Source organism: Anser cygnoides, chromosome 18, assembly GCF_040182565.1.
Source record: "Anser cygnoides isolate HZ-2024a breed goose chromosome 18, Taihu_goose_T2T_genome, whole genome shotgun sequence".
NCBI lineage: Eukaryota > Metazoa > Chordata > Aves > Anseriformes > Anatidae > Anser > Anser cygnoides.
Window position 1 is genome coordinate 7,710,684 of NC_089890.1, and position 25,131 is coordinate 7,735,814.

General features: G+C 57.4%; 1 protein-coding gene across 6 annotated transcripts in view; it reads right to left on the reverse strand.

Moving 5' to 3' along the window:
• SMG6 (SMG6 nonsense mediated mRNA decay factor) overlaps positions 1-25,131 on the reverse strand; it is a 109,016-nt gene that overhangs the window by 76,900 nt on the left and 6,985 nt on the right. For 4 of the 6 annotated variants that reach the window (XM_066979835.1, XM_066979834.1, XM_066979833.1 and 1 more), the window contains exons 6-11: positions 24,987-25,065; positions 23,553-23,663; positions 22,723-22,935; positions 22,431-22,514; positions 7,520-7,581; positions 3,892-4,037 (exon numbers count right to left, since the gene is read on the reverse strand). In XM_066979835.1, the coding sequence (XP_066835936.1) occupies positions 3,892-4,037; positions 7,520-7,581; positions 22,431-22,514; positions 22,723-22,935; positions 23,553-23,663; positions 24,987-25,065 (695 nt within the window). The remainder of the gene's footprint in view (positions 1-3,891; positions 4,038-7,519; positions 7,582-22,430; positions 22,515-22,722; positions 22,936-23,552; positions 23,664-24,986; positions 25,066-25,131) is intronic. The other 2 variants (XM_048068006.2, XM_048068005.2) reach the window with 1 other exon arrangement.

Consider the following 25,131-nt stretch of genomic DNA (forward strand, 5'->3'; position numbering starts at 1 on the left):
GTATAATCCAATAATACAGTAAAATAAAACAGTGTGTCTGAGATGGGTTTGATTCCAGGAATTATAAAACAAATTATTAAAGAGAGAGAGAAAGAAAAAAAAAAAAGAAAAAAAAAAAAAGCCTCAGAGAGGCCAGATCGGAGTAAATTGGGCACAGATGGGCTGGGAGGGGGTTTCTCCCTCTCCCCTCACCGAGATGCCCCTGCCGCAAGCACGGCTTCAATTAGTCCTTTCAGAAACCAGAGTTTTATTTCCCCAAATTACAGAATTAAAAAAAAATTAAAATTCTCGGAGTGTTTGTGGTCGGGATAAAGGGATCCAAAGCTTCTCTGCAACTTGATTGTGCAGATGGCTACCAAACTGTTAAAAGGGCCACCCCGTGAAGGGCCCGCCCCAGCTGCAGCCCAGGATAGCCCCAAAACCTCAGGAGTCACCGACCTCCCCCGACAGAGCGCTCTAGCGACCGCACGGCCCTGCCACGCGGAGCACCCATGTCTCTCTGCCTCCTTCCCATGGCTGGGCATCCTCGCCGCCCAGGGTCAAGGTCCCCAGGCTGCTTTTTCGCACCTCCACCGCTCCTGCCACGAGCGGAGGCAGAGCTTGCCGCGCGTCCCCGCGGACAACGGGGCGGTCGGGCTCACCGGGAGGAACGCGCGGCTCGGTGCCGCACCGCGGGGGGAACGCTTCATGTGGGAAGTCTTCGGCTTCCTCTGTCAGAGAAAACAACAGCCCCGAGCCATCTCCCGGGGTCTTCCCAGCGCTGCCAGGCTGCTCACAGGCAGCCGCGACCAGCTCCAGCGCGCCCGGCTCTGCTCCGGTGGGATGAACGCGGCTCCTGCGCTCACGGAGCCGGCACCTGCATGGGAGGAGGCCGTGAAATGCCACGCGCTGGTCACAGCTGGGTGCAGCTGGCTCTGAAAAGGGTTGAAACACCCCACTGCGCCCCAACAAGTCAGCCCGTCGGATGAGCAACGGGACATCTTGCAAAGGCAGATTTAGGGAAGGGGTAGCCGCAAGCAACGAGGAGCACGGAGACGTTATTGCAGACACAGTGATGTAGGAAACCAACGCCAGGGCAAAGGAAAATGAGTAAAAGGCAAAGAGCAGATAGAAACCGCTGCCCACAAGTCTCCAAGCTCCTGTGCTGCCTGCTGCTCCACTGAAAAATTGGGACAGGCCGAGCATAATGCGCAGAGAACGGGGGAAGCTGATACCAAGAAAGGGGCCGGGTAGGTGTGAGGCATTAAGTCCAAGGAAGAAGAAAAGCGTTTGCTTAAGTGTTTGATTGTTAATGCTTCCTTTTTTTTCAATTCCCAAACCAGTGCTCAGAAATGTGTGTCAACTGGCAGGACGTTAAATCACGCCAAAATTCCCCACGCCACGAGCGCTTTGCCCACCCCACCACCCCACGGCTGCTAGCGGCACCCCCGGATCCCAGCACGAGGAACTCATCAGAAAACAGACACGGGGCAAGCCTGCGAGTTTCTCAGGAGCAGCTGTGGCTCCAGAGACCTGGAAATACATGGGAGGAGAGGGAGGGGAGCACATACCCCACGAGATATCTACCCCCGGACAGCAGGGAAAAAAGAGGCTCTCAGACAGACCTCCCTCGCTGGCCCCAAACCCCCAGGATCTCCTCCTGCTACCGCGAGCTCGCAGCTGAAGGTCAGACAGGCACATGCGCTGGGAAGGCCACAGCCACGCTCCGGTCCCAGATTCGCGGGAGGATTTCGGTAGGAGGGGATCTCTGGAGGTCGCTCGGTCCAACTGCAGAGCTCGATCCAGCTCCGCAGAGCTCGGGCGGCCGAGCCCTGAGTGCAGCGAGCGCTGCTCGCGGCTCCCCACCGAGGCTCCCCGGCAGCCGGGACGCAGGCAGGGCAGGGGAGCGCTGCCCCGCGCCCTCCACACGCTGGGGTCGGCCCCCTCGCGCCCGCTCCCGCTGCTGCCCGTGCGGCTGCAGCCCGGCGAGGTGACTCGTGTGCTGGGAAACGCGAGCCCGCACCTTCCCGACAGCCGTGCCTGCTGCCTGCTCCGCTCGGACCCCTGCCCGCAGCAACCCACGCACCGGGGCAGGAGCCAACGCCCTTCCCTCTCCCCCTGTGCTGGGCACTCGGTAATAATTCAGCAAACTTTCCTGCTCGCCTTTTAAACTCCAGGCTCTTTGCTTTCTGCTTTTTTTTTTTTTCCCTCTTCCGCACCCAGCTCCCAGCACTTCTCAGTATCACGGCGTCGGCACCGAGCCCGAGCTGGGCTCTGCCAGCACTCAGCGCACGAGCGCTCGGAGACCACCAGAGCATTTGCGCTGACAACAGAATTTCCTTTGCCAACAATATTCTTAGCAATGTTTTAGGGTCACCAGAGCAAGGAGCCCTCGGGGAAATCCTTTAAGGGCACGAAGCCTCAGCTGGCAGCCGCCGTGCCATCGGACCTGCAGGCATTTCATGACCACCACCACCTGCTCCGCGCGAGGTCTGCAGGTCCCCAGCAGGAACGAGTTTTGCTTTTCTCTCAAGATCAGAAAGCTGGGAGCAGCTGGCAACTACTCACCCGGGAGGCAGGAAACTCCGAGAATACTTATTTTTCACATGAGATAAAAAGTGCTCCCTTTCTGTCACTCACTCACTCACATCCACGGCTCGGCTGCGGATGGAAGAGCCGAGCCCAGTGGTCTGAGAGCTGGGATCGCTTCCAGCTCTGCCACGGGGGCTTGCTGCACGGCCCAGACAGATTTCTTCCTCTCCTTACCACCCGCTTCTGTCTGCAGCACAGACACGGCTATTAATATACCTACCGGGGGGCTGCGCGGAGGCATTGCTCATAATCATAAAGCACTTTGCAGCTCAAACATAAACACGCCGTTGCCGGTTGGCACCCGGCAGGAAGGAGGGCAAGTCCTCGTACGAGGGCTGCCGGCTCACCCAGGGCTTCCCCCGCCTGAGGAAGGTTCCTGCGAGGCGGGCCGGGCACCCAGCACGGGGATCTGCACGTCCCAGCCCTCCTGCTGCTGCCAGCTCGCTCCATGCGCTGACCTCAGCCCCCCGCCAGCGGTCTGACAAGTGGCCAAGTGGCTCACGAGGGAGAAACCTTCCAGCAGCAGCTCCTTGGGGCTCCGCCGCATCGCCCACGCGCCGGCTTTGACTGAAGGCCATCAGCTGGAGGCTTCCACCTTTGGGATCCAGCCCCTAAGCCGCTGGCGTGCCCGACGCTGCCTCCTCCCAGCCGGGGAGCGCGGCCCCAGCCCTGCTCCCAAACGCGTGGCGCGGGCTGAGCCAGGCACCTGCTGCCGGGCAGGGACGGACACATCCCCTGGAGGCACAATTCCAAGCCCAGTGGAAGGGCTTCTGCTTTGGTGGCATCACAGCACAAACCCAACAACAGCAGGGACCACGCAGAGCCCCCCTGGGCGATACTGGACGTGCTTCGTCCTCCAGGTGCCTTACCGTGGGGCGCAGCCTCCAGCCCAGCAGCTCCCATCGCACGGCTCTGCTGCCCGCCTGGATGGACGCAGTGGCAGGCAGCGCCGCTCTCCCAACAGCCAAAACCTCCCGGATCCTCCCAGCCCTCTGGGTGCCAGCGTGGGCACTGAGCAGGGCCCAGGCTAACTGCGGGGAAGGCAGAGCCGAAAAACGGAGCCCTCCGTCTGTGCCTGCTGACTCAGGCTCCAGGGAGACGCAGCGCCTCCTCACCGCACCGTGTTACACACCTCACCGAGGCCCTTCTGTACAGGCCAGGGCTCTTTCGCTGTCCCTGCACACGCCGACACCCTCAGGCATCCACTCTGCTTCCCCATCAGATGCGTAATTCCCCCCCCACCCTCATCCAGGAGCAGCCTGACCCTACAAAGAGCGGCCGCTCCCCAGCCCCGGGCTCCCTTCGAGCAGCACGTGGTACCTTTGGGCTGGGAGTTGTACACCGCAAACATGTTGATTGCCACGAGCTGGAGCATGCGGGTGCTTCCGATGGGAGGAGGGCTGTGCTGCAGCAGGACCTGGAACTCCCTCAGGACCTCTTCGGCCACCGCAGGGAACGTCTCCATCCTGCAGGGAGAGAGAGAGGCTGGAGAACGCAGGCTATGCACCGGGGCCGGTGGCACAGCTCCCTCTGTGCCACCTTTCCCTAAGAAACGGGGACCCCCCAGCTGTTGGGGGGCTGCCTCCCGTCCCAGAGCCGTGGAGAATCACCGCCTCGCAGCGAAGGTGCAGGCGGTGCGAGGGAGACAGCCGAAGCCTTCCTCGGAGAGGGCAGCGAGGGATTGCTCTGTAACTGACAGGCAGCATTCCTTTGGCAGGAAAACGCGGCCTTTATGAGTCATTTCTGACCAACCATTTTTTTCTACTGACTTCTACCAAGCCGGGAGGGGTGCCAAGAGGCTCACTTGGACCAGGAGCAGCCCATGGGACAGAAACCTAGGCTGCAGCGAGCTGCACATACTGGTGCCACATTGCGGATGTGGCAGCTCCAGTGCCTTGAGCTCTGGCCAGAGCACGCTTCCTCCAGTGCCTGTCCCGCTCGCTCGGGACAGGACCCCACAAGAGCCCCAAGCTCCACGCTCCCAGCACGGTGACCGGAGTCCTTAAATCCTCACCGCTCGGAGCCCTGCTTCGCCCAGGGGACAGCAATTTGCAGATGAACACCCAGCCCCGGCTGGCTGCTGCTAACGCCAGCGCCGCAGCTGGGCCCCGCAGCGCTGCGAGCGCTCCTCGGGACACGGCAGTGCCACAGCCGGGGACGGGGTGAGCTTTCAGCGCCGCTCACAAGCGCCCGTGGAAACGTGACACGTTTATCCTGCTCTTCATCTGGCGTCGCCGAGGGAATCGGCTGAGGTTACGCAGCAGAGCTGATGGATCCCCAGCAATCCCCCAGATGAACTGGGGTCAAAAACCAAACCGGTTGCAAAGAAGAGCACAGGCGGGTTGCAAAAATCACTGCCACGTGGCTGCCCACAACAGCCCTCCCCCGAGACCTCACCTGGTATCCCACAAAGGCATCTTTATCACCGAGAAGCTGCCAAAAGCTTTGTCAATTAGTGGGGGAGGGAAAAAAAAAAAAAAAAGGCTCTCCCATCCCGTTGCCTCTGCTGAGCTTGCTCCAGACCCGCCAGGAACGAACGCTGCTCTGGCAGCAAGTGCCCGCTCCAGCGACCGGCGACACTGAACTCGGGTGCCCCAAAACGGGAGGGAGGGAGCCCAAACCTGCGGCGGGTAAGGCGTCTGGAGCCAGGGCAGGCAACCTCAGGGGCCTCCATAGCGATTTCCTCTGTCTTTCCCCCGAGAGATGCAGATCTTGTGATATCAGCACGCTACAGGCTGTATTAGCGAGCCGCTTCTGGTAAGCCACATGGGCAATTCTGCTGGGCTTCCCCAACAGACTTTCAGGACAGTAATAGGCTCTATTTTTAAAGACAGAAATGGCTTTCTTCTTAACCATATTTCACAGCTGCCTTTCGACAGCCGGTTCTACGTGGCAGCAGGGGTACCCTCTCCACTAGCACCGTGTGCTGGAGCGGTTCAAGGCCCCCGTGACATCCCCGCGAACACGGGCTGCAACTCGTGCTCTGGAGCTGGGCAGGACGGAGCGGCTCTGCCAGCACAGAAGTGCTGCTCCCCCTCGAAGAGGCAACTTCCCTGGGCTTGGGGCGCAGCCAGGCAATTAGAGCAAACCGATCGCTTCGGAAGACTTCCTAATTTTGAGAAATCTCAGCCCCCAGCCAGCACGGCCAGCAACATCCTCCTAGAGCGGACGGGACACCAGGGCCGGAGGAGCCCTTTGCAGGACGGGCTGTTAGCGAGGAGATGAAGGTTAGCGCCACGGAATAACAACCAGAAGAAGTTGTGAGGGCTTCCTCAGCCCCGCCAGCTGTGCTCCGATACCGCCGCACATCTGGAGCGGCACGCGGTAACCCCACTGAGCTCAGAACCGGCAGGTCAAGAACAGAGCGGAAGCTTTTAATAAAGTGCTTACCTGTGGTTTTAGGAGCAAGAGAGCCCGATCACTACATCAGCAGCTCTTCCCTACTTTTTACGGATAACTGACTATAGATCCTGCCCAGAGAGGACTCAGCTAGTCCTCACCTTTTACCTATATTGAGCACGGAAGCTATTTAGCAGGGCTGGACGATTTCTCTTCCTGTGTCATGGTATTACTTTCTAGTTCCCTTCTAAGTACTTGAGGGGATATTCTGCCATTAAACATCCTTGGGTTTTCTAAATGACTGTCCTGGGAAGCAACCGCCTCAAAAGCTGCATCTTAATTTCACAAAAGTCTCGGGAGCCAAATGTGCAAGCAATCACTGCAACATCCCCACTAATCCCCCTGCTGGCACGCATTCAGCCCGGAGCTCGGCCGCGAGCGTGGCCCGGCGGAGCCGAGCACCAGCAGCTCCCTGGACGCTCTGCCCTGCAGCACAGACGCGCTGCGGTCCCCAAACCTTTCACGGGCTCTCGCAGCTTTCCTCCCGATTTCCCGCGGGCGGGAGGAGGACAACGAGTGCTGCCTCCTCGCTGCAGGCCGGCCTGCTGCCCCCAGGCAGGTAACGAGGGCTGTGCGATTCAGGGAGAGATCCACAGCCAGTGGATCGCTCTCCCCGTCTCCCTCGGCCACTTGGCTCTCCAGCGGGCTGTCCAGTGCTGCCCCCGCTTCGTTGCTTTATGAAGGGTGCAAAGTCAAGGACGTGCCCCCCTGAGGAGCCGTCCCAGGGAGCGCACCGTGTGGAACAAGTGCCACGGCTTTAGGGTGCGCGACGGGGTTGGCGCTGGCGTCCTGCACCCTCTGCTTCCCCTCTCCCAGGAGGGAAGGGGACAGGGCCCCCTCCGACACCTGACTCCGCCTGCGGAGCGGGGACAGCTCCGTGGAAGCCTGCGGGCTGCGAGGCTGAGCTCTGCTCGCCGGGTCAGAAGGATGTCCCCCGGGCTGGGCCCGCAGCCCAGGCCTGGATCAGGCTCGCTTTGCTTCAAGGAGAGCTCTCAATTATTCGAAACCAGCTTACGACAGGCGCGGCCAAGGGGGCACTTCGTGTAAACCCCTTCCCACAGCTCTCAGCTGCGAGGCTTCCCCCGAAATGGCAGCGAGGAGACGAAGGGCGAAGCCGGTCCCGATGTGCTGCGGACCCTCCTGCACCCTCCTGCCCCCAGAGCCCCCTGCCCGCCGGCTGAGGGTGGCGGCAGTGGGAAACGAGGGGGAAACTCCCGAGATTAACGGGGAGGGAGCACGGTTTGGGGCCAGGAGAGGGAGAAAACAGCCTCCGGTCCCGCCCGTGTGCGGATCCGCTGGCTGAGCTCAGCCTCTGCCAGAGGGTCCTGGTGCACCAGCAGGATCAGGCCTTGAGGTGGGGGAAGAAAAAGCCCCAACAATAACCAGCGTGGACCGGAGGGCGGGTAAGGAGAATAGGAACCAGGAGGCTAGGCCTGCAAGAATTCACACCCTGTGCCCTCAGCTCCAAACACAGCTTAGTTGCTAACAATATTAAATTCCAAAAAGACTTGTAATGTAGGAAAATAAAATAAACATCCTGCACACTTACCCAATCCTGGTAAACAGCTTCCCATGGGCATGGAGAAAACTGAGGATGAACCTTTTGTTCAGCTGCATGGGAAAAAAAAAGAGAGAGAGAGAGAGAGAGAGGAGAAAACAATTAAACTCTCTCCGATTTCCTGTGAATTAAGAATGTCCCCAGTGACAGAAGAACCTGGCCTGGATACTGGGGGTGGCACTGGAGATGGGAACCAAATGGACATGCCCGAACTCTTACAAACATCATGCATGCAGGCAAGGGCAAGTGCCAAACAGCTGGATGCGGAGCGGGGAGAGGGCGGTGGAGACACAGCACCCTCTGCCGGGACCTGGGTGCTCGCAGCAGCCCGGCTGGGCTCAGCGCCGCCAGCCCCAGGCACGGCGCAGCTCCGCGCCCTCGCCGGGACCCAGCAGCTTCTGCGAAGGGTGTCCCAGGGCACGGCGCTGCCAGCCGGTGGGGGAAAGAAACAGAAATACGGAAGCGACGCGGTCGGTGCTCAGGTTGGCACAGAGCTGAGGGCAGCCCCCGGTCGGGGCACGGAGGGAAATGCTCACAAAGCTCAGCAGCAAAGCTCGGAGCGCTTCTCTGTGCCGTGCCGGGGCAGCTTTCGGAAGCGAGGGGTTTTGGGGTGATGCTGTGCCCTTGCATTTAGCCCCAGCCTTAGGCAAAGGCAGAGAGGGAGCCTGAGTTTGGATTTATCAGAAAAGCCCCTGCAGCACCGAGCCTGGGGCAGGGCTCATTAGTTCTCTTGTGAGCTGGTGGAGCAGCGTGGAGCTGAGTGGATGCAGGGAAAAGTCCAAAGCACGTGGCGTAAAGGCAGCTTCCTGCCCCACTCGGGTCCGATAACACCAAAATCTAACCGAAATAAATGCTTGCCGCCACTCGAAGCCACCTCTGCTAGCTCAGCAGCACTCTGGGCTTTCCCCATCCTTATCTGAACAGCTCTGAAGAAGGCTGGGGGCGGTACAAAGTCACTTTGCCCGGCCCTGGAGGTGGCTGTGTCGCCCTAGGGATGGCCTGGCCTCTCTCTTACCTTCTCCACCACGAGAAGCTTCCAGCTAGCACCCACCCGCCTGCACGGCCTCACTGCCGTGACAAAAGCCAGGCTCCGAGCCCTGCTGACCGGCAGCGGCCCGGGTCCAAATGCTGCAGCTCCGCTCCCATTCATGCCAGGATTTGTCACCCTGAACCCCTCTGCTTCCACTTGAAGGGGAATCAGGAGCGCGGAGAGAGGAGCAGGACAGCAGGAAGGGCTTCGGCAGTGCCAGCCACGTGCCGGGACGCTGCCGAGGCTCCGGCAGGCGGCACGGGCTGCCCTAGCCCTGGAGCTCCTCCTGCCTGGGGCGCGGAGCTGCCCAGCTCACGCCGTTACCCACGCGAGCTGCTCCGCGCGGCGCGACTGCTCGCCCCGGTGTAATGAACCCGCGCTGCGCTCCCCGAGGACCCGTGCGGGAGGAGGATGCCCCGCTGCAGAGCCGCTCCTGGGCCATGTGCGAGTTTCAACATAAAGCCTGCCTCATAAAACAAGCCAGACCAATTAAACTGGCCCCCGCAGCAAGGGGTTCTTGCTTGCTCGCTATTTTACTGCTGCCCTAAAGAGCCCTTTCCGCTGGAACCTGACTTTATTTGCCACCATTTTATTAACTCTGCAGATGAAAACCCAAAGAGGCCGGGGAACAGTGGGACGGCAGAGCAAAGCCCTCGCTCGCTTTGCCGGCCAGGTTTGGACGGCTGCTTCTCCACCACCCTCTTTAAGACACCGAGGCAGCTCAGAGCTCGAAACCGTTAACGTTTTCCTTCGGGTGACGCCCCGTGGAGGTGGAAAGCTGGTTCGTGACCGGCTCCGCGGCTCCAGCTGCTATCAGGCACCCCGAGAGCTGCAGCCAGCTCCCAGCCCCGAGCTCAGGTGCAGGAGCCCGGCGGTGAGCAGCGCTCTCCCCCTGCTCTCTTGCAGGCTGCAGGAGCTGCAAGAGGGGCACCGTCAGCTCCGTGCTCCTCGGTGAGGGGATGTGGGAAAGAGACGCTGCCTCCACCAACACCCAGGGCCCCGGCCTGACCCGGGAAAGCCCACGGCAAGGCTGACGGGCAGGTGGCATGCAGGGGAAATAAGAAACAAGGGCAGCAGTTCACCTCCAAGGCCCACGTTCAGCCCACAGCCTCGGGAGCGCTCACCTTGCAATCCCTGCAGCCCTTTACTGGCAGCGGGGGAGTACCAAAACTCCCCACCCTGAATGGAAAGTGACGCCCACGGAGGGACACGCACAGAGGCACCCGGCTCCGGGAGGGCTGCGCAGGACCCGGCTGCACCCAAACCTTCTCGGAGGGAGCTCCAAGCTCGGCCTTTTCACCTGCAATGCCGAGCACTAAGCGGTCACGCAGCACAGGACCCGGTGCCGGGACGTACACCGGTGCATGTAGCGTTTATTTTTTAGGAGGAAGCAGGATACCTGCCTCTGGGAAAGAAGCAGGTTTCGTGCCTCCTGCCAACTTTAGCATGAACCCAGCAAGCCCGGGCCGAGCCCTGTGCGCCCCGGCACCGTGGCATCGCGAGCAGGCACCTTTCGTGCTTCTTTCATCCCTTTTTTCTCTCACAGCCTCGAGGTTTTGATGAGCTCATCGCTTAACTTTGGACCTTTCATCTCCGAGTTCACGCGAGGGCCACGGGCTGCTTTGACTGGGCTTTTTCTCTGAATGACTCGTCCTGGAGTGACTCACCTGCCCCTCAGCCTCCGGGAGCCGAGCGCCGCTTCTCACGGCGAGAGGGAAACGGCGACTTCCACCCAGCGGCGCGGGGCAGGGAGGAGGAAGTCCCGCCGCCCGCCGTTCTGCATTTGGCGGAGAGAAACGCTTCCCCGAAGCCCTGCTGCCACGCTCCTGACCCCGGTACTGGAAGGGGAGACCCGCAACGACCGCCTGGCTTCATCTGAGCTCGGCCCCGTCCAAAAGGCTTCCTAAAAATGGTCCCCGTGTGGATGCCAGGGGAACACAGAGCTCCCCGTGGGCAGCTTTGTTCCCTGGGCCGGGGAAACAAACCTGGCTAGTCCCCGTTGGGCGCTTGGGAAGAGCCCACCAGACCAAGCAAAGCTTACACAACACGAAACGATGTCAGAAAACGGACTCTGTCCCTTCCAGCCGAAGGGCGGGCATCACCGATATGGAAGTTATGAGCATATAGCGAAGGCATTAGTTATAAAAACAAACCAGCTGTCAAGAAGAAGAAGGGGTCCCTGCACACAGTAGTGCCTGAAGCTGAAAACAGCTGTTTCGGCTGTCATGAGTCAGCATGTGCAGACAGACTAAATCCACCTGGGAAGAGGCAACCTCACCAGAGGAAGCAACCCGCTGCTGCTCGGGGAGCATTCACACGCCGCAGCGCCAACCGAACTGGATTTGTTGCCATGGACGAAATCAACAGTGACTAACAAACCACTCGCCGAGCGGCTCGGAGCACAGACAGCAACGGCCCTGGAACAGGCAAGCTCGAATCCCGGGGAGGCCACGGGGAGTACGTCCTGACAGCACGCAGACCAGGGGCGGTCGGGCAGCTCAAGGAGAGGTTTGGTCGCGGCTCGAGCCAGGGAAGAAGAAAAGCGAGAGCCGACCTCGAGAAACTCCGCGCCGAGCGAAACGGGTCGAAAATGTGTCTCCCACCCCAGTGCAGAAACACAGGAAATGCCAGCGGGGTGCGCAGGAAAAGGAGCACCACGGAGCTGAGCTCCCGTGCTTGAACCCGGCACGGACCCGCTTGGCTCCCCGCGGGGAGCGCGCCGAGCTTTGGCACCTGAGCATCGGTCCCAGCTGCGAAGGAGGCACCAAATAAGGGAAGGATTCTGGAGCCGCGACTCCTGGGGAAAAAACCGTTTCAAGTTAAAAATTGTTACTTCAGGTTTGGAAGTAAATTTCAGGATCTGGTCTTTATCAAGCGAGGCAAACTTTCTTCAACATCAGCAAAGCATCTGCGGAGCAGAAAGCGGTGTCAGAGTCAAAATAGGCTGCAAAAGACAAGTCCATTAATCAAGAGACCAGATGCAGAAGTGCCTGTAACAAACGCGCTGTCTCCACTGGAGTGGAAGGGACTGGAGCACAGCGGGGCGTTCTCCTAAGTCTCGGGGTATCCTCAGTGACAAGGGGTTGGGATACAGACCACAGAGCCACGCAGTTCGGCTCCAAAACACGTACCACACTCATCCCAAATATTTTCGGGGTTTCTTGGGCAGCCAGGCTTTTCCAGGCACAGCTTCCTAGCTGGGAATGGTGTGAAATAACATCCAGGCACCCAAACCATGCCATATTGTCTCTCCCAGCTCAGGGGCTGGATACGCCACGTTACATGTGAAAATTATTCCCCTCTCCCCCAGGCTCCTTCCCTGCTACACGCCGACCCAGCCCAAGGGCAGCAGCGGGGCCATTATCTCCCCCGGAGGCGGCCCTACAAGGAGCCCGAGCCTTTCCCCACGCCATGCCTAACCTGCACGGTTCTGGCGGAGCTCTCTGGGGCTCCATCTCACTGAATCAGCACCCAGCACGGAGAGCGAGCTTCCCAGACAGCCCAGGATGCTGCAGCGGGCTTCACTGGCAAGGCACCAGGAGGTTTTCACTGCTGCAGGTGCAATTATAACAGCGTGCCGGTGGAAAGCGCGTTGTGCAAACGGCTGTCCACATAAGGGGGCTATCAGGGATGGCTGGCATCTTTTGCCGGATTTACGAGATAGCTACAGAGCTGTGGGCAAATTCCAGCTGGGCTAATTAGCATCATAATTCCTCTTTGTGCACTACCTGCAGCCACGAATGGATACAGAGCTGCCTTTGCTGCTCCTCGCCACGTGTTCCAGTGCAGGTTTCTGTTCAGCAGTTGCAATGCCCTGCCCTGAACTAGGTTCATTTTTGTAGCGACAGAAGCAATTCCAGGGAGAATCCCCATACTTAACGCGAGACACTGCACAAATGTAAAATCCAATTTACTACGACATGGAAAAAAGAGGGAATCCTGATGTCTCGTGGCCTCGAGGCTAAAGAAATTCATTTACAGGTAAAGAAAACTTGATGCACTCCTACAGCTTCCTGATCTTGTGGACTGCAGCAACTCCAGGACACATCTCATGGCTGTAAAAGTCACAAGTCAGCATCCCGGCAAGACAAAGAGAGGCATTTGGGAAGTCCTTCATCAAAAGCAGGTGAAATGAGAAACATAAGCAAGAAAAGCGCGCACTTCAGTAATGTAAAATCAAGCAGCGGTGACTTCACCGGCTCTGAAATAAATATCTGGCCTATGCGGACGTTTAACGTGATTTAGTAATGAAGCTATTAGCAGGACTTTCAGTTTAAGGAAAACGGGTCAAATGGAATATTTACACGCATGCGATTTCCTCTTCAGCCACACTTGTAACCTAAGCTGCTTGTAAAGCATTTAAATTAGTAATATGCAGCATTCCTGAAAAAATATTAGACTAAACACCCTACATCAAAATTAAATAAAACCTGATTGAGTTAACATCTTAAAAAGCAGCGGTCTTCAGGGAACCCTCACTGAACCGGGTGGAAGGAGATTGGTGGAGCCTCACTGGCAGCGTTTTTATCGACAAACTGAAAGTAAATTCGATCGTCCGTCTGCCTGAGACACAAAAGGAACGATAAGCAAGGATGGCTGCAGCGCATTCCCACAAGGTTATTACAATCATTTCACAATCTGAGATTTTCCGACATCAAATGCCACGTTACGCATCTGGGGTCATGGAAAGTATGCCTCCAGGAAACTGAGCCCGAGGCAGCTTCTCCATTAAGGCTCGAGGGACTGCAGAGGCTAACCTCCCGGTGCAGCGCCAGCAGAAGGGTTAGGGTGCTCAGACGAGCAGAGAGCAGGCACCGGGCAGCACATTTCCATCTATACACGGCGCTGGCGAGACCGACGCTGAAATACCGCACCCAGTTCTAGCGCCCTGATTTTAGAAAAAAAGATGCTGAAAAAACTGGAAAAGGTCCAAAAGCCAGCCGTAAAAGTGATTTCAAAGGCTAGAAATAACGCCTTGCAGTGAAAAACAGCTCGATCTGCTTAGCGTATCAAAAAAGCCTGGGAGGTGATTTGGTTGCTTCGTGCAAAGGACCTCCACAGCACTTAAAGGCTCTTTGCACGAGCAGAAAAGCAAAGCAGAAGAACAAACTAGAAACATTCGCTCTGGAAACAAGGTACAAATGTTTCAGAACCAGCTCAATTACCACTGGAACAAACTCCCCAGGAAGAGGGTGGATTCTCGTGGCTGGATGTCTTTCTGGAAGTTTTGCTTTAGCCAAACACAAGTTATTTGGCTTCACGCAGGAGTAGCAGGGTGAAATTTAAGGACCTGTGATATACAGGAGATCAGACTAGATGATCTAATGGTCCCTGCTGGCCATAAACTCCATGAATCTATGCAAACACGCCAAAGAGGGTCCTCAGCTGAGATATCAAGTTCACTTTCAACACTAAATGTTTCACAAGTTGGCTCCGGTGCTGCAGGTCATTTAGGATACAAGCTCAGCTCTTGAAGGCTGCATCTGGTTAAGCACTGAGAGATGACCCGGGCAGGGCCGTGCTTCGTCCAGCAGGTAAGGGGCAGGCTGCGTGCTGAAGCCCCAGCAAAAAGCAGCTTATGCTCAAACACGCACAGCGTGCCAGGAAGAAACCAGCATCTGCAATAAAAACGTGACACCAAGGGACGTGTGCTGAGCCCTGTTTGTAAGAGATCTTCCCTTAACGTAGCTCGGGGTGTCGTCAGCGTTCTCCGCTATTCCAGAGCAGATCATCTGTGGGGTCAAGCACGAAGGAGGGAGACGACAGGAGAAATTCAGAAAGGTGAGGACAGGAGAGATCTAACCCAAAAAGGCTTAGGAAGGAACGAGGCCGGCAGAGGAGACGTTTGGACAACAGGCTGAGCGGAGGCCGAGCCTTCCAGAAGGCTGACAGCATTATCACAGGCTGCTCTTCGCACTCCTGCTCTCCCAAGCTGCGTCCACCGGCGGGGCAGAGGGCAGCGAGAGGCGGCCAGCGCTCCGCGCGGCTCCCACCGCTGCAGCTGGCTGCCCACGCGCGGGCAGGGCGCTGCCTGGGGAGCTCTTCCGGAGCCTTCGCTCCTACCTGGGTGGTTTCACCCGGGGCACGAAGGCATCTTCGTCTCCGCCGTGCGCCACGCAGCACTGAGGTCTGCTGGGGAGGAAGAGCAGAGCCAAGGACAGAGGAAATGACACAGATTCCAGCAGGTTCCACTCCCTGATCCTCCGGAAGGAAGTTTCTTTCCTAATACCCACCTCCACAGTGGATACGAAGCCTGGCTGGAAGTGGCTCATTCAACAGTGGAAAGAAATAAATATTCCCCGTGGCAGAAATAAAGGGTTTTGGCTGCGGAATACGAGGTGCCATCCCAAAAAGCGTTCAACAGACGGCAGAAAAGGTGGGAGCGGGCCAACTGCAGACAGAGATCAAGGTTAGACCAACAACAAACAACAAAAAAAAAAGCTCAAGAGCAATCACCGTCTGACAGGCTTCGCCCTGCTCTGGGAAATTTCCCAGTCCTGCTGTTAGACGTTTTACTTCCTCTACCAGCGCTGCCAATTCCTGCAGTATTCTCATCTGAAGCGCAAACCCTCCCCGCCCGACAGCGCTCCGCAGCGCCGGGCCCATCGGACCCGCTGCCACGAGCGAGGCCTCACGTGCGGCAGCGGGAGGGGTTTGGTTACACACAAATCCCCGGCTGATCAGCACCAGCAGGAGAGGAAATGAGGAAAAGAGCGAGCGACAGGGGAAGGCGGTTTCTGGATGATTGTACTTGGGTTTAGAGCATGAGAGGCTTGTTGGAACTCGCAGCCTTGCCCCCACCCCGTCCGCAGCCTCTCCGGGAGCGCTGGGATGTAGCGGAGCCTCTCGCACAGGCACGAGGCCCTTGATGTCCTCGTAGCGCTCCCACCTCCGATCCACCAGCACACATTAGCACCAGATGCTCGTTACCGGAAGGAGACCGATGTCGGTGTTTCTCCCCTTCAAGTAACGTTAGGCCCTGCCTTGTCCTTCGCAGTTAAATAAAACCGCCAACACGGTCTAAAAATAAAATTAAGAAAAATTAAAAAAAAAAATAAATTAAAAGTCAACACCAACTTCTGGAAACTCTTACCGAGAGCTTAAGCCTTCGCTTTCTGGGTAGTGACAAAAGGTCAAGCTGTGCTGGAAAGCAACATGTGGGTTCTACACGCCATGCGTGCACGCGCTGCCTCAGCCAGCAGGCTCCCTGAGCTGTACCGAGCTCGGGGAGGCCTCAGCAGAGCGGTGCTGAGCGTCCACGGGGGATCACGAGCCCCAGCAGCGTGCTACAGCGTTTCTGGGCGGATTGCTAGTGCCTGAACTGCAGCTGAGGATTCTTACCGCTGTTTTGAAGTTAAAAAAAAATAAAAAAGAACAGTTTTTTAGAAGTTCAGCGCGAGCAGGGAGGGTGCACAACTGGCAGCAGGCACAAAAGGCAGCGCTAGCTGCATGGCTGAATGTCACGTCTCAAGCCCAGAGAGGCTAGGAGTGTGGTTTTGGTGTTTAACCAGCTTCAACTGCAGCCTGGCACTCTTTTACTTCCTCCGCAGAGGAGGCTTCTCACTGCTGGGGGAAAGAAACCAACCTTACCGCGCGAAACCAAACGGCTAGAGTAAAAATAAAGCCCCGAGGTGGTTTGGTGACCGAGGTCAGATCAGGAGGCGGAGGGTTTGCAGCCTGGGGAAAGCACTCAGAAATACTCACGCTGCCAACCGAGAAAGAGATTACAGAAAAGGAGGCAGGGCAGAGAATTAACGCGAGTCCAGCAGCAAAGAGCCTGAGAAGCCTCTTTCGCACGCTACCAGCTCCCCCGTGCTCAAAACAGTTTGTAAACCGTTTCCTAAACACAAAGGGGAAAAAAAAACCCAGACCCAGTCCTGACCTCCATGAATGAGTAACCAAACCAAACTGCTTCCTGCGAGCTTGCGGGGGTGAGGGCAGGAGGCTGCCCGGGCAGGGCAGAGGGAACTCCACGTTTCTCCCTCTCAAGCACCGCTCTGGGCCTGAAAATTAAGGACTCGACAACTCATGCTGCTTTTGCACGTGGGTGGTGGGCAAAGGAGAGGAATGAGGAGGGGCAGCCTTCAGCTGGCTGCCAGCGCTTGCTGTTCTGGCCCCAAAGAGCCTCCCTCTCCTTTTTGTGCCACGGGGGAGGCTCAGCAGAGGGCTGCAGCACGGCAGAGGTACGAGAGCAGAGCGGCAGGCTGGAGGGGAAGCACTGCCTTCCCCTGACGGCCAGGGCAGGCCGCACCGCGCCAGCCCACAGAGAGGATCGCTCGCGTCAAATACTAGAGAGCACCTAAGCGTGGAGGAGACAAACTTCCTCACTTAACAGCAGCCGCCTTCCTGCGGCAAGGCGCCGACAGGCAGCCTGCCCCAAGGCCCTCTGCAAGACCTCGTGTCGCTCTCCTGCGCCGAGAGAGGCCGAGGGGGCACTCCCTCGCTTCCCGTGTCCCCCCCCCTTTTGGGGACGCACCTACGCCACCGCTCGGGCTCGGCTCAGATGTGGGACAGGCGTGAGAAGCGGCTTCGGCGGGCAGCCCGGCCGCTGGGCATCTCCAGGCACTGCCGGGCTCGTGGCCTCCGTCCCCTCCGCCCTCTGCACGGGAGCACAACGTTGGGTGTAAAATAAAAGCAGGCAAGAGTTAGCACAGGGCTGGGAGCTCCCAGGGCATCAGCAGCAGCAGCCTGAAGGGTGACCCTGCGCGGGAGCAGCAGCGAGGGGAAGGCAGGCAGCGGGTGGCGAGTGCAGAGCCTGCTCCACGGCACCGCCAGGCTTTCGGGCTGCCCAGCTAAAGCGGGAGCACGAACCCCTGGCTGCTCGGACTTGTCTTCCACCCCAGAGGCTCCTAAAATGGCCCTCTGTGAGCGCTCTGCCCACCTGACGCCACGGGCCGCACGCGGAGCCCTGTACTCCTGCCAGCAGGGATTATTCTTAAGAGCCTACATGGAAAGAGAAAGGAGCAGGCACCATCCTTCACTGTCCCGAGGAGCGCCGCCCGGCAGCGAGGACACAGGCTGCCACCAGCAGACCCGGGGACGGGTGCCTCGGATCAGCGAGCTTCCCGAGAGGCCTCGTGTCCACGTGTACGTGTGGCAGAGCAGCTGCTGCTACAGCACGGCGTCAACTCCGCTTTTACCTGTCACTAATTCCTAGTTGGGCGTAACGAAGAAGAGCTACGAGGTGAGAAAAGAGCTGGCAGGGAAGGGTAAATAAACAAACAGGGGTGTTTCTGTGGGTATCTGCCCAGGAAAAGCCGGGCCACGCTCACAGATGCTCGGATCACACCACAACGGCCTCTCGGCAAGCCAAAAGCTCCCAGGGACTGCGGGTATTGGCAGCAGGGAACCCCAGCTCCAAACCCAGGTCCCTGCCACCACCTCGTGTGCCTGGCCCAAGCAGAAGCCAGGCTGATGGGGCAAAACGGCCAAAACCCCCCCGCCAAAACCCCCTAACGGCCTAACAGGAGCTCTGATCCCGCTGCCGCCCTAGAAGCGCTCCCCTCCAGATGCAGAACCCCGAGGAAAAATCGCACAGCCTGAAGCCAGCCGGGAGAAGGAGCCAGCCCAGAGACACCCGAGCGGCTGCTGCCGAAGAGGAACAAGTACACAGAGCAGAAACAACAAACACGGCCAAGGAAAAACGGATGTGAAACATGCAGGAGCTGACCAGGACAGTGACCCTTTTCCCAGCCGAGGACGCACACCCGCCATCAAGGCAGAGGCTCAGGGAGCCCCCAGGACCCCCCAGTGCTCCTGGAGGCACAAGTGCTCCCCAAAATGCCTTCTCCTGTCTTGGACCGCGATCCAGCTGCAGAGCTGAAAGCGGACACAGCATCACGGTCCTCAGACACGACGAGCAATGACAGAAATAAAACAGAGCAGGAGAGAAGGACTGAGAAAGACAGAAGGGGAGAATCCTTGCAAACGTCTCATCTCACAAATAAAATAAAAACAAAAAAGAATCACAGGCAAAGCTATCATGAAGCTAACTCCAACCAGGCACTGCCAGACGGGTTCCCAGTTGGCTGAATCCAGACCTAGAGGGGAAAAAAGCAGCAGGACAAATCCCACAACCTCCCCTGCTGCGAGGAGACAGCGCCTTCATCGGGCCAGAGAGGACCAGAGGACCACCCCCCTGCATGCTTAACACTCGTCTCATTTTCTAGAGCTTGGTGGGTGGAAGGTGATGGTGGGGTCCAGAAGAAACCGGCACCACTCCCCTGAGAGAAAATAAACACACCCCAGGACATGCACTGCTGACAGCTCCACGCACTGCTGCTGTCTCCTGGCACCTGCACCCACCAGCGAGCTCCCACAGAACGGCACGGCGTGCAACCACGAGGAAATACAGGAGTAAGATACGGCGTCCGGCCTGCCGAGAGAACTTTGTTCCCCCCTTTTTTTGGTAGAGCTCCTGGTGAAACTCAATGCCCATCTGTGGAAACCCCGATGTCCGCGTTCCCTGCTGCTGAGAGGAAAGCCTGGGTAAGGACATGGAGGTTAAAACCCGCTCCGAACTTCTGAACTTCAGCAGATCTCTCAGCTTTCCTAGGGGCTTTTTGGGTGGCCCTCCTTTTGGGGTGGCCAAACTCGCGCTGGCTCTACAAGACTGACCTCTCGCTAAGAGTCTAGGAGGCTTAATTCGTTAATGATTCTGAAGCATTCAGACATCTGGAGAGAACTATTATTCAATTACTGTTGTGCCAAGGGAAAACCTCTCTTCCCTAATCCTAGCTGCAGCTATGGAGTAATCTCTGTCGGTGCATGCACGCTGCGTGCTAACATAAGGAAGTATCTGCTGCAGAGCGCAGGCAGCAGGCAACTGCAACTGTGGGAACCTTAACTCAGCATTTCCTGACAGGGGTGATTAAAATCTCAAACGTAGTGTAATATTAACACTTTCTCAGGAGACTGACGGCACGTTTGCCCTGTTTACTCTACCAATTCACAGTCTGCGTGGCAAGCTGCAGCCAGTCCTATCAGACCTGAGATCAATACAGACCCAAGGCAAACGAAACCAATGGCAGCGAAGAAATAGGACTTGGCTCTCCAGCTCGCTTCGCTCTATCCAGCTTTTGTTTTTGTTTTTAAAAAAGGGAATACGGCCGCTCATTGGCTCAATCTCCTTTTTGCTTTTCTCGTAGGAATCCTACACGAAGTGACCTTACGTTGTCGGGTAAGCGGGGCATCGGGGCAGCCCGGATTCTCGTGTCGCTGCACACCTAAGAAGCAAACAACAAACAGGAGACCACAGAGAACGGCCAGAAGGAAAGATTCACAGAACGAAACTCCAGAAGGCTGCAGGCATAACGGACAAAAGCCTAAGCACAAAAAGGACGGGCTTCGACCCAAACGCTTCTTCTGCTGGCTTTGAAACCTCCCCGTGCCCTCCGTGCCAGCAGCGCCGAACCCGGTTACTGAGAAAGGGGCCAAACGAAGCTGCACGGCCCTTGGTGCGGGCACGTGGCACACGCTTCCAGTTCTGCCTCTTCCTAGAAGAAGATGACGTAGCAAAGAGAGGAAGCAGCAGCTGTGCCAAGCCTCTACCTTAAACACACGGTGCCAAGGCAAGCTGCCAGCACCGCACGCTGCCTTTGCCACAGCAATGGCTGCAGCACGAGCTGCCCTTCTGCAGCCCCGCCGTCACGCTTCACTAACTCCACTCGGCTAGCTTCTGACCCTGAAATAAAGTAACGGGGTTTGGGCCTTTGTATAGGGCCACAGAAGGGGGAGGAAAACAAAAAAGCAGCAGGCAGGCATGCACTGAGCAGGCTCTGCTCACCGAGAGGGCAGCAGGCACAGCAGGAGGTGCTGGGAGGGAAGCGTTCAGCATCTCCCTGCCCAGCGTGCCACCACGCAGCACCGCTACTTAACTGCCTGCACAGCAAAGGAGGCAGCCAGCGAGGATGCAAAACATCCCAAACCCGTTTCACGTTACCTACGAAACTGCCAGGCTCCTTTAGCTCGGGCTGGGTTTGGAGCAACGGCCTGTTTGAAGGGCACAAGGAGCCTGCTCCCACCCCCTGCCTGTATGTGGCCAGAGCTGTTAGGGTCTACGTTCGTGTTGTCCCTGCTCCTGAAAGCTCAACACTTTCCCATTCTGAGCCAAAAAATTACCCTCTCTGGGCCAGAAATAGCAAACGGCTGCCGCAAACGCTGCTGTCCGAGGAGCTACCTGCGGAGCACAACTGTCAGCAGGAACGGAAAACCAGCCCCAGCCTTCCCCAGGGCTCACGCTGGCGAGGAAGGCACCGGGAGGCAGTGACACAGTTTCAGGCTCATTTCTCTGAAATGACACGTAAGCACTGGCACACTTCCCCTGGGAGCAGAGCTGTTCCCTTCCGCCCCAGCCCGCGCGGGGAGCGGGCCTGCTGCGATGTGGGGCAGAGGTGCTGCCAGGATGAGGGCTGCTGCCTGCCTCTGGCCCAGGCAGGGCCCTTCTGAGGCCAAACAGTGCCACACAGTGGCAACACGCAGACTCCTCAGCTCCTCTCCAGTCCCCCGAAAGCACCGCCGAGGTGAGGAAGAGCGTAGGAGGCTGCAAGGACTGGAGAAGCACAGAGCTTCCTCCCAAAGAGCTGCTGTTTTCGTCCGGCCCCCAGCTTCGCAGCATGGGAACTTTGGGAGCGGACACAGATTGCAGATTTCTGCTTCACCTGGTTGTTTTTAATCCACATCGGTTTGGTGACACGGTTGTGGCGCGGCTCCGTAAGCAGTTGTGCCAGCAAAAGAGGAGCAGAGCAGTGCACTGCAGCCCAAATATTAAAATCTTGGCTGCCAGAACCAGCAGTGCCCAAACCGGTGCCCTCAGCTCTCCCTGCCCTTCTGCCTTTGGGGTTCTGGCTGTGCAGCCTCTCGGTGTTAGTGGGAGCAGCTTTCCGCAAGCCAACATTTCAAACAGCCGGAGAGACCAAGACTAATCAGACAGAGTCTGTACAGGCGTGGCCAGTGGCCTGCGCTTCAGGCAGTGCAGCCCCCACTGAACAGAGCGAGGGCAAGCTCCAGCAAACGCCGCCGCGCTACGAACACTGCAAACATCACGGCCCCCCGCTTCGCTAGCGGTTACACCACCCCACATGGGAGCACTGCAAAAAGAGAAACTCCCAGTGCCTCAAAAACACTCACAGCATCTTACGTCGAAGCACATCCATCAATGATTTATGGAGATGCTACAGCCTGGCACGTTCCTTTCGATGATGCTGAGGAAGCAAAGGTCTCCAGAAGAGAAGGCGAGGAGAGGGAAAACAACTGAGGGCAGTAACATCCAAAAAATGCAGCAGCAGTGTGCCAGAGCTTATCTTTCACAGTTCTAAGGCTTCACCCCAGTTCCACCCAGCTGAAGTCACAAACCAGTTATAAAAGCGCCATCAGAGCTGAGAAGCCCTGGGCCCCACAGTATGCAGAGGAGGCCTTCCCAGCCCTGCTCAGCTCCCATCCTGAACAGCCATTTTAGGACAGGCAGCCCAGAGCTCCCTGGCAAGTCCTCCTGCAGGCCACATGTGCCAAAGCGATGCAAGGATTCCTAGGGGATGAGCTCCCAACCATCACTGCCTTTGCCTGCATTCCTGGGCCCAAACAGAGTTCACCCGGGCTCCTTCTGCAAGGTACGCAGCTCGAACAGCCCGGTGTGAGATACCAGTAGTCCATTTTTTAATCCTTACAAGAGATTTTTCCTCAGCAGAACGAGTAACGCAAACGCAACACCTACACTGGAAATTAAAAGCACGGTTTTCGCGTTTGTCCCAGCGCCAGGTGATCGGGAGTTTGCGCTGGGACACACGGCACTTCCAGAACAAGCCCTGGAGCTTCCAGGGTCACCGTTAACCCCGGTCCTCAGCATCTGACCTCATTTCCCACCGGCAACCTCACCCAAGCCAGAGCCTGCCGCAGAGGCATTTTGCTGCATCTTCTGTTCGTGCCTCTCCTATTCCGTATCAGCCCCACCAGCACGTGCTGCCAAGAAAGGGATGGTAACAACATGGTTTAAACATGAGAGGCACGAGGTCACCAGCTCCTCAGCCTGACCCAAGGCACAGCTCCCATAGGGGAAGCCAAAACACTGGAAAATTTAGCAACAGGAAAGCAAAACAGATCCAGTGTCATTCCACTGCATTCCAAACACATGACACCAAAGCCAACAGCCGCCTCCTGCAGTACTCACGTCGCTGGGGCTGAGGTTCCCAAGACCGTTGTCCTGCTCAGAATCCCTGCCGGACTCGTGGCCCTGGGAGGAGCGGGGGTGGGAGGGATGGATCCAGATCTCCAGCCGCGTGGCGTCGTCCCCAACTTGTCGCAACGTGGACTTCTTGCCCTTCCCCCGGCGGCTGGGGCTCAGCTCCAGCACCTGATGCTTCTTGTGCTCCATCTGCTCCGCCTGCGAGGACGGGACAGGCTCAGGTCATCCAGGGATCAAGGGTCAGGGAAAATATATTTCATTTACATGGAGAAAGTGGCTTTTGCGCCAGCTTCAAAACAACAGTGACTCACTGACAGGTTCAGAATTTGGTTTCTGACACTACAGGATGGCACAGGTGAGAGGATTTTCAATCTGACTGCACCGGGACAAGAGAAGCTGTGTCCGGTCCTAGCAGCGCTCGGCAGCCAACTCGCTGCATTTTTGATTTGGGGCACAAAGGGACTGCAGCCTCTGCTGCCCACCTCGGTGGGATGAGGCAATAACCCAGCTGCATGCTGAGGCCGTGCTGCAAAACACAGCAACCTCCAGCCCTCGCTGAGCTGGGCTGTTTTACAGTCGGTGACCCAGAAATAAGAGATTCAGCTGACTACACAGACCCAAAAGCAGTCTGCAGACAGGCAGCATCATTCTCTCCCTCTCTCTCTTTTGACTCCCAGTATGGAATTTCTTAGAAGAAGACTGGTGGCGACTCCAAGCCCCAAAGCCACCAGCACCCTTCTCTCCAGACCTCAGCTCTCCAGCTGAGAGCCAGCTCAGGCAGCCGCCGCATCCCGCATCTCAGCCCCCAGCCTCACCTTGCGTTTTGTCTCTTCGAACAGGCTCATGAGGCTCTCCTTGGCTGTGAGGATGGGGTTGCTGGCAGCCAGGCTGCGCATGTAATAGTAGACAGCATCCAGCTTTCTCCTCTGCAAAAACACAACCAGACCCAGAGCTAGCGCTCATCCTGGGAAGTTCGAGGCCAAGCCCCCACAGAATTCCCCCTCCATATTCAATACCCTTTCCCTCTCCCTCAATACTGCCTGGGACAGACGTTCACGCAGCAAGAGCAGCCCTACAGACGAGCAGGACCTTGACTTCTGCATCCCCGTTCACAGCCACCTACGGGAGCCAGCCCCAGGCTCAAGCACTTTGCTGGGGTCAGGGAGCGCAGGTGCCGCAGCAGCCTGCAGGCTCGCCCCCACCAGCCCTGAGGCTGCCGCAGAAGCCGTTAACCCAGAGGCTCACACAAAAAAATCTCTCGGCAGACATCACGGCAAAGGGCAGCAGTACAAGCGCTGAATTTCTGACAGTTCGGCAAATAACTTTCTGCAACATTGCTGTGAATATGGAAATGACTCCACGTGGGTTTTACAAGAGCAGAGGCCCAGGAATACTGGAGGGGTTGCCAGACTCCTGGCAGGGGCGCAGAAGGATGCCCTCCGCACCTCAGCCTGTCCCTGGGCTAATCCCTCCACACGCAAGCAACCTCTCAGCATCTTTCCTCCCACAGGCCAGCACAGGGAACACCGAGAAAGCACCCTCCAAGTCTTTATACTACCAAGACCCGCAGCTATTTAGGGTTTTGCCTGCGTGCTGCTGGCCTTACAAACCACCCCAGCATGGCAGGACACTTTGCTGCTCCAAGCCCCGCACTGGGAGTCAGAAAGGTCATTCCCAGCCCCGAGGGAAGTGCGTTTCTAAACCCTGCAGTTTTGAACTGGTGTTTTAAACCAGCACCTTTCAGCGTTGTAAACGGGCAGATCCCCACCAGTCCCTCTGCCCCATTATCTGCTGCAAAGCTTCCTTGCAACAAGCCTTCCTGCATGGCTGGAGTAGCCAGCAAAACTGAAAGCTAAGGAAGTCGCATGTTGATGTTGCTTAGACTAGTGCTCACTGAAGGCGTGGCAAGCAGGAACAGGATCCTCACGACAGCATGGTCCTGAGCACAAGAATCTCATGCAAAACCTTAAAACGCAACCCACTTTCAAAACGTGAACTCCCAACAGCCTACAGAGCAGTCCCCAGAATGCTGACAGACTTCAGCAGCAGTGCGTATCTAACCAAGCTGCCTGAAGCCACAACAGCTGGGATCCACAGAGCACGCCCTGCCACCAGCTTTTTCCTTTCTTTAAAAAAAAACAGCTGGAAGCACTGCCTTAAACAACGTCCTCCTCCACCAGATGGAAACCCCTAACCTTCCCTGAGGCTCTTCCTGTGCTTGCTGCACTCTCGCACGACCAGCACCTTACCGTGTATATGGCCAGGAGTGCCAGCTGGTTGTACGGGCGGCCGTTCTTGGGAGCGATTTGCTGAGCCTTCAGGTACCAGCTGAGAAATAGAAGAAACAGAGAAAAAGTTAGGTTGCCTTCCTCGCTGCTAAGGGCACAGAATTCC